Below are 9610 nucleotides of genomic sequence, written 5' to 3' on the forward strand. Positions count from 1 at the left end.
TAAGATGATGGGGATGTTATTGAAAGGGACCCTAGCTGCTGTTTCTAGTAGATTTAATGACCGCATGGAAGCTGTATTCTGTACATGGTGTTGTCGCTTTAGCCCCAGATGAATCTTTATCAATCTTTATCTATGTTCAAAGGCATTCCAAACGTGATCATCTTGTTTTTAAGGTCATTATAGGCTACATAATCTAATATATCATTTTTACTTAGCATGATCTTGAGGGAGATTTCGCTACTGTTTCTAGCAAATGTTCTTTCGTTCCATGATGCACAGTTGAACCAAAGAAACTGTACTGTTGCTCTACCCCACATTGAAATAATAATAGTGATAATAATTCTGCTCAAAACCATGAATTTGCTTCTCAGTTGTTTGAACTTAACCAGTTGAGCATGTCGCTTAGTGGCTGACGATGTGCGCATGTCTAATTACATCGCAGCCATGTGTTGAGAGGAATTCTTTGGGGTTTGAATAATTCACCTCTGAAAACATGGGTGTTTTGTTCATCATCCTTAAACAAACCTTATTTGAGTGGGATGGGCTACTCTACCTGAAGAAAATTCTAACTGGTCCCCCACCTGCAAGGTTATGCGCCGGATGAGATCACCATGTCGCGCACATATGGTTGTGATGCATGTACCTTATGTACCCTTATCAGACGGGTAGTCATGATGGGTATACTGGGCTTCGTATATTTTACCCCAGTGTCACATTGATGACATGCGCTGCTCTCTCGCTCAATGAAAATAATAATAATTATAATAATAGTAATTGTTGTTGTTGTTGTTATTATTATCATTACAATAATATGATATTATTTTCATTATCATCTTCTTTTAATTCTGTTTCCATTTCTTGCCGAGTGTCTTTCTGACACCTAGGGTAGAGAAACGAACTGTATACATTGGTAGGCCATTAAAATAAACACACCAGATTGTTCATTTACAAAGTCATATGATAAATCTGGTGTGTTTATTTTAATGGCCTACCAACGTATACAGTTCGTTTCTCTGCCCTAGGTGTCAGGAAGACACTCGGCAAGAAATGGAAATAGGCTTAAAGGAAGATGATAATGAAAATAATAATAATAATAATAATGATAATAATAATAATAATAACAATATCATCAACAACAACACCCAGAACGAATGAGACTTAAGTTTAGGCAAAAAAAATTCAATATTCCTTTGTTGTCGCTATATGAGTGATACCCGTATCTAATTCGAAAACACGCTGATAAGTCTGTTCTGGTTTGTATGCCATGGGAAAAGACGTGAGGAAAACGAATTTAATTAATCTTACGATGTGTGTTTCTGTGCCTGGACGCATCTGTGTGTTCGCGAATGCGTATGTATTTGTGTAGTAAAAGGCACAAACTAATTTATTTGAAGCCATTTCAAACAATTTTTCTTCATGTGAGAATGCCTAAAGAGTTTGTCTAGTTTTACGACTTGTATGAAACAAATCATCTTGTAAGAAGAAGGTTTGGTTCAAATGGCGTAATTGTTTAAAGTCTCAAACGTTAAAAGGTTTCGGTGTAACAACGCCTTCTTCAATTCCCTGTAGAGAGATATCCATATTTTGAGAGGCTTGTCTTTACATTCCTCGACTTCTTTCTATTAGTTAACCACCAAGAACTGACATTTTCGCACACACAAACACATACACATATATACACGTATATATATATATATATATTTACTCATACACATAAATACATATATATACATATACATATATATATATATATATATTATATATATATAATATATATATATATACATATATTACACATGAGCACACTTCTATATACGTATATATATATATATTTATATACATACATATATTATATATATATATATATATATATATATATATATATATATATATATATATATAAATGTATATTACATATACGTATATATATATATATATAATATATATATATATATATATATATATAATATATATATATATACATATATATATTATATATATTATGTATTTTCCGTGTTTTTCATTGCGGTCATTTTTCTGTTCTAGATAATTTTGAATTCAATGCAAAAATACCAGCCTCGTTTTCACGTGATATATGAAGACCCCAAGAAAGACGAAAACAAATATCCCGAGACACAGAATTTCAGAGCGTTTATATTTCCTGAGACCAAGTTCATGGCTGTAACTGCCTACCAAAACCATCGGGTAAGAACCAAAAGACTCCAAGTTTGCTTTTCGCTGTACGTCTCGGTGGCTGTGGGTTTAATCTACAGCTTGGTTTAATACAATCAGTTGGCTATTGAGTAACTTTAGAAGCGCCAACGCTGTTGTGAGCGTTCGAGACAAATTTCTTGGTGGTGATGGTAAATAACTTAATATATTGATGTGATTCTTTCAACAACAGCAACCTGTCGTGTTCTCCACCTTTTTCGCCCACCAACCTCAGATACTCTGCAAATGTCAAGGTCACTGTCCTTCTCTGATTACCCATCCATCCATATTCTCCGCCCACTATTTCCCATTTCCCGGAGGGTCGTTGGGGGTAACTTCCAAATTTACCTCCTCCATCAAAAGTAACCGTCATTTTATTTTCTATTGAAACTACGGCTATTGTCCAACCATCTTGTTCTTGGTTTACCCCTAGGTCACCTATCGGTTGACTCGGCTTGAAGAATCTGTCTTGCGATTCTTACCTGCGACATTCTAATCCATAGTACTGGGGCTGTAACCTCAAAATACAGAGAAATAGTGGCTCAACTTGAAGAGCCAACCTGATCTCTGGGATCTGCATACTGTCGAGTAACATTGCTCCAGAGACCCCTCGAAGGAATCACGTTTCAGTTTCATGTAGTTGCTCTCGTACACGTTTGGTCATTTCTTGGCATTCATGACCATAAATGAGGCTAGACATGAAAACAGAAATGAAAATAGCCATTTTGGCTTTTTTTTCCTTTTTTTTTTTGTATCAACCTCTGTGCTTCTGAGGATCGAACGCTGGAGCTGGTGCATTGCTGTGCGAAAACTTCCAATACTAGCAGCGAATTCAAGCGCCTGTCTCTCACAGCCTGAGAATAAGGCCCTGGTCAAGTTTTAATAAAATATATTCTATGGTGTTATTAAAATATAAACAGAATGATATCGTGCCAGGGCAACTGATAACAGGACAGCTCATATCAGACAACTCATACCTGGACAACTGATACCAGGTGTAAAGCGGTAAAAGATTTAATTATGAAAGAAAAATCAAATAAGATTAAAATAACCGCACACCACACGTACACACTCACACGCACACATATACACACCACACATACCACACACACGCACATACACACACACAAATACACACCACATACACGCACACACATACACACACGACACAGACAGACAAATGCACACCATACACACAAATACACTCACGCACACACAGACATATACACACACACACATACACACACACCATATATACACACCACACATACTACACTCGCACACATGTACATATACACACACACACTACACACGCAAGATTTCTTTCAAAATTCAATCTTTATCACTTTATACCTGTCAGGTATATCATTAGAACCAATGATATACATACATGCACACCTATACAGACATATGTGCATGTATAGATGCGCATGCACGCATACACACGTATTAGGAAGAAAACGTGTGGCATCACTTTAAAATGATACCACATGTTTTGCTTGTTGATTCTACATGGGCACATGATTGAAGAGATAGGATAGAATTTGTCAAAACAGAAGTTAAATTAGCTTGTTCGATTGAAATAACCTGTTTCCCCTCTTCAAACAAGGGTCAACGATTTCTATGAAAGGAACAAAAACCAATATAGTTATAGATAGGGAACCATTTCTTTTACATCGACTGTTATTCACAAACAAATGTAACTAAACACCACAAGCCCTTCGCCCTCTGTTCGACGAGTTCTACCATCCCCAGCACCTCACTGAATTTAATAATTTAATATCGTAAACGTAACGTGAAGTAGTAGTGCTTTAATATTTATATCAAAATACCATTTTGATAAATATTTAAATTTTTACGGAGATGTACTTGCATAGCAAGTGACCTGATCTGAGATCGTGTGCTGAAACAAAAACAATTACAGCGTGGAAGGTGTCTATAAACCATTAAACGACGCACAAAAACCGTTAGATTCACTTAAACATTTAAATTTAATTTGGCAAAATATTTTCGTTTCTTTGAAACTGCGACCTGTCCACTGACAAAATTTCGTACTCGGAATTTTGTCAGTGAACAGGTTGCGGTTTCAAAGCGACGAATATATTTTGGCAAATTAAATTTAAATGTTGAAGTGAATCTAAGGGATTTTGTGTGTTTTTAAATGGCTTATAAACACTTTCCATGCTGCAATTATTTAAATTTTGTTTTTGATAGATGATGTAAACTAATACATTTGTTCTTTTATAGATAACCCAATTAAAAATTGCTAGCAACCCATTTGCTAAAGGATTCCGAGACTGTGACCCAAACGACTCGTAAGTATTTCGTTGTAATAAGTTCTACAAACCTCATTTGTTGAAATGACTATTGACGTTTTATTGGGGTTAAATATGAAGATATGTGTTAAGAGGCATATTTGTGTATTTGGTAAGACTAATCTTTGTCTTTCTCCCTTTCTCTCTCTAACAATCTATTTCATCTATCTTAAACATCTTATCTATCTACCCTACATAACCTACTACCTAACTGCCCACGTACATACACACATACACGCATACATACATACTTACTTACACACCTATTTACCTGTCTGTCTATCTACCTACTTTTGGTGCTGGTTCTATCAGTCATCCTCTTTTTCTTACATATATGTTGCATGCATGCATACATACATACTCACATATAAGCACAGACGTGGTTGTGTGGTAAGAAGCTTGTCCATGTCCAACCCACAAGCTTCTATCTGTGTACTACCCTTGTGGCAAATTATATGAAATAAAGAAGCTTGCTTCCCAACCACATGGTTCCAGGTCCAGTCCTACTGCGTGGCACCTTGGTCGAGTCGACCAAAGCCTTGTGAGTGGATTTAGCCGACGGAAACTTAAAGAAGCCCATTATATACGAAGCGGGTGCTGAAAAGTTCCTGGCTTTAAGTGTATCACGAAAGGCCTGATTGGGGGCCCAAAATTTCAAGTTCTTTTACAAGATGGGCTACAGTAAATATTCTGCTCAATAACACAGATTTTTTGTCATTTATTTGGTCTTAAACCATTTGAGCATATCTCTTAGTGGCTGACGATATGTGCATCTCTGATCACATGTAGGAGTAGTGGGAGAATATCATGCCATCTTTTGAAAAGAATTCTTTGGAGTTTAAATAATTCATTTCCGGAAACGTGGGTATTCCGTTCAACATCCTTAAATAATTATTATTCAGGGATCTTTTCAGTGAGATGGGCTACTCGACCTGAAGAAAATTCTAATTGGGTCCCATCTACAAGGTCATGTGCTGTTTATCTTGACACGAGATCACCATGTCGTGCACGTATGATTGCGATGTACGTGCTTGGTATATTCATCAGACGGGTAGTCATGATCAGTATACTGGGCTTCGTATATTTGTATCCCAGTGTCACTTTGATGGCATGCACTGCTCTTTCACTCAACAACAACAACAACAACAATAATAAGAATGATAGCAAAAGGGGCTGATTCCTACCTAGCTCAGATCCCAGGAAACCCCAAAATGGCAGAAATTCAAAAGATAGTGCACATGAGGACTACCCATATCCTACGTAAGATACTGCCTATGAAATCTCAAAATTTAAAACAAACTTAATTTTCTTATGATTTCTTAAACATTCTCTAGAAAAATACTTTGTGCAAAACGAAATATATGACAACCTAGGCAAAACACCAACTTGAACTTATAACTTGTTGTCTCTTGAGGTCTCTGGGTGAGACTTGGAGTCAACTTGTACAAATACAAAGCAAAAGTCAAACATATAATAATAATAATAATAATAATAATAATAATAATAATAATAATAATAATAATAATAATAATAACAACAACAACAGCAACAATCGTTATAATAATAATTTTGCTTTTAATATTTCAGAGTTGTCGAAGTGTTGAACAATATAACAACAGGGAACAGGAAACGAAATCATCACAGACCAAGTTCTCTCTCCTTAAAATTATTCAAAGAAGACAAAGGTATATATTCTAATTATACATGAGGCGAAAGAAAAAATTATCTCATTGTGTGTTTGTCCTGCTGGGCGTGTCTTGTTTCGCTTGAGTTAATTGAGTGACAGTTGATTATTATAATTAATGCCAACATATATATAATGAGAATATGTTCATTACGTTGTTGTTCTTTAATCTGTTATTGGTTGCAAAGCAGAGGGACAGCGGTGACAATGCTCTCCGAATCATGACTATGTCGTCAATATGATTCCATCTCGCACTCATGGTTTTGGTGATTAGTTAATCTTTTACTTGTTTCAGTCATTTGGCCATGCTAGAGCACCGCTTTAGTCGAGTAAATCGACCCCAGAACTTATTCTTTGTAAGCCTAGTACTTATTCTATCGGTCTCTTTTGCCGAACCGCTAAGTTACGGGACGTAAACACACCAGCATCGATTGTCAAGCGATGTTGGGGGGACAAACACAAACACACAAACATATACACACACACACACACATACATATATACGACGGGCTTCTTTCTGTTTTCGTCTACCAAATCTACTCACAAGGCTTTGGTCGGCCCGAGGCTATAGTAGAAGACACTTGCCCAAGGTGCCACAAAGTGGGACTGAACCCGGAACCATGTGGTTGGTAAGCAAGCTACTTACCACACAGCCACTCCTAGTTCTCAACCATTTTTTACCTATGACCTCCTTTCATTACTACTTTACTCTGGTCGACCCTCATTGTCATTCAATGTATAAAAACTAATTTTAAAGGCGCTTCTTTCAAAATTGCGATTTTGTTTTTCACATAGTTGTCGGAGGTTGAACTATGTAAAACGCAAGAGAAAGAAACCCAGCAGCTTCTTGCAATAAACACATCTTTCATCTTTTGTCTCTTGCTTGTTTCAGTCATTGGACTGTGGCCATGCTGGGGCACCGCCTTGAAGAATTTTTAGTCGAATGAACTGATCCCAGTACAACTTAGTTTTAAAGCCTGGCACTTATTCTTATTTCTTTACTACCCACACGGGGCTAAACACAGGGGGGAAAACAAGGACATACAAAGGGATTAAGTCGATTACATCGACCCCAGTGCGTAACTGGTACTTAATTTATCGACCCCGAAAGGATGAAAGGCAAAGTCGACCTCGGCGGAATTTGAACTCAGAACGTAACAGCAGACGAAATACCGCTAAGCATTTCCCCCGGCGTGCTAACGTTTCTGCCAGCTCGCCGCCTTGGTACTTAGAATAAGCCTGGTACTTATTCTATCGGTCTCTCTTATCGAACCGCTATTTTACGGGGACGTAAACGCACCAACACTGGTTTCCTAAGATTTTATATTTCAGGCGATTCATGAATTTCTTTATTTACATCATTTGATGTTGCTCCAGCAGAGGCAGAACCGTTGTATTTTATATTAACTAAATAAGCAGCAACATATTTTTTTGTATAACTCGTGTAACAATTCTGGATACTTTGAAAGTAAATAATTTAAACTTTGGCTATCAGCATTTTGTAGAAACCAAAGTGACATAAAAAAAGTCTTAAAATAAAGCTTTTTAAATCCTTCCACAAAAACATGTGAAATTCTCTCGTAGTAATTATTGTAGTCTTGTGTGTTCTAAGCCAACATGCACTTTTAAGTGGGGAGAATTTTTACCTTTTAGTATTAACACTACCTTTGTTGCTTTAATCATTTTTTGATGAGCTCACTGGCTTTTATTGACACCAGTGACAGCTTGGGCTCTGTGCGTCTATGCATGTCACTAGCTGTATGCTTACGGCAATTTATAGCAGTTGGGTAGCTTCCATTGACGTGGTCAAAGAAGGTCGACACCTCGTGATCATGGCAGATCTAGGTAGCGGGGATGACCGTGATTGTCTCCTGCTAGCGGTGTAAACAACAGTGTTCATATACATCACAAAACCATGCATAGTAAATCTCGAGTATTGCGTGTTCCAAGATGGCTTCCACTTTTTAAGTAGTGATAAATTTTACATTTTGCTTTTAATACTGCTTCTGTCGCTTTAATTATTTTTTAACTTCTATTTATAGCAATTCTATTTTATTTCTATTTTCAGACTATCTCGAAAAAGATCCTAGTAATGCACAGTTGTCACGTGTCATAAGTCCAAATTTACCAGGAGGAATAAATTTGCCACTTTCTCGTGGTGTGGAGCCGCCACGAACCCCACAAGGATACTCGGATGGTTACAGCTACAATCCTTACAGTCCAGCCTCGTATATGCAGCCAGCCAAAGTCAGACCAAGTCCTTATGCTCGAGAAATGGATTATGCTTCATACCACTCGCGGGTCAAAGGCTTTTACTCGCGTGCAAACACATTCAGGACACAAATGCGTGATCCAATGACGTGGAGTACACAGCCAATGACGTGAAGTACACATCTAATGACGTGGAGTACACAGCTGATGATGTGAGCGAGATGGTTCTTTTTTATCACTCACAAGTCATAGTCTACACACACACACACACACACACACACACACACACACACACACACACACCACACACACACACACACACACACAAGGAAAAAAGAAACATAATTATGATGCTTCATTTTTTTTCTTTTTCATCTTTGCCGCTATATTATGTTTTCGTCAGTAATTTTTTTTATAGATCTTCAATAAAAAACATACAAAACAATTTCCAACATACAATGCAGCAACAGCTATAAAGATATACATACATACAGTGTTTTCAACTCTCTCAGTTACAGTCAGAGATTTTTTTTTCGGTGGTACATAGACTGCAATAAAACGAAAATATTCTGCACTTAAAACGTTAACTATGTGACTAAGAAGACGTTTCTTTCATAGTTAACTTACAATAGAAGAGAGAATACGAATGGCTTCCACACACATTGCAAACATCGTTCTCAAACTCATTTACAAATCAATACGTATATTTCATAACAATAATAATAACAATAATAATGAACAATAAAACAATGACAATAAAACACTGGACGAAATTAATCACCGAATCTAAGCCATTTAATGAGTGTGGGGTAACTTCAACGAGAGATTTACTATCTAGAGCATTGCAAGGAAAAAGTTTGAATGAGTTGAGGATGTTGTGCAAGGAACATTAAAAAGATAATGAAACGTAAATGAACTATAAGGTTATTTTCAAATTAATATAGTGTTGAAAAATGATGTCTTCAGAGTGACCTTCTTTGAAACCATTTAATATAGAAACAACTAAACAACAAAAAGATAGCTGAAAGACAAATATGATAAAAGTTTAAAGAACCACCGACAGACATATTTTGCGAGTTATGGTTGCAATGTTGCGTTTTACATTATACTTTTATCATTATTTTTATTTTATTTCATTTTTTTATAGATATTTCTTTTTAAACATTGTATTTTTTTGTCTTTTGTAACC

The 9610-nt window shown here is 36.4% G+C and overlaps 1 protein-coding gene across 1 annotated transcript in view; it reads left to right on the plus strand.

Annotated features, from left to right (window-relative positions):
- The window catches only part of LOC115221249 (T-box transcription factor TBX1), a 73329-nt gene extending 64605 nt beyond the window's left edge, over positions 1–8724 (plus strand). Inside the window, exons 4-7 of the mRNA XM_036503510.1 lie at positions 2047–2205; positions 4459–4526; positions 6114–6211; positions 8279–8724. Of these exons, the coding sequence (XP_036359403.1) occupies positions 2047–2205; positions 4459–4526; positions 6114–6211; positions 8279–8595 (642 nt within the window). The 3' untranslated portion in view covers positions 8596–8724. The remainder of the gene's footprint in view (positions 1–2046; positions 2206–4458; positions 4527–6113; positions 6212–8278) is intronic.
- Positions 8725–9610: the final 886 nt, after the last annotated feature.

This window comes from Octopus sinensis, linkage group LG1 (genome assembly GCF_006345805.1).
Source record: "Octopus sinensis linkage group LG1, ASM634580v1, whole genome shotgun sequence".
NCBI lineage: Eukaryota > Metazoa > Mollusca > Cephalopoda > Octopoda > Octopodidae > Octopus > Octopus sinensis.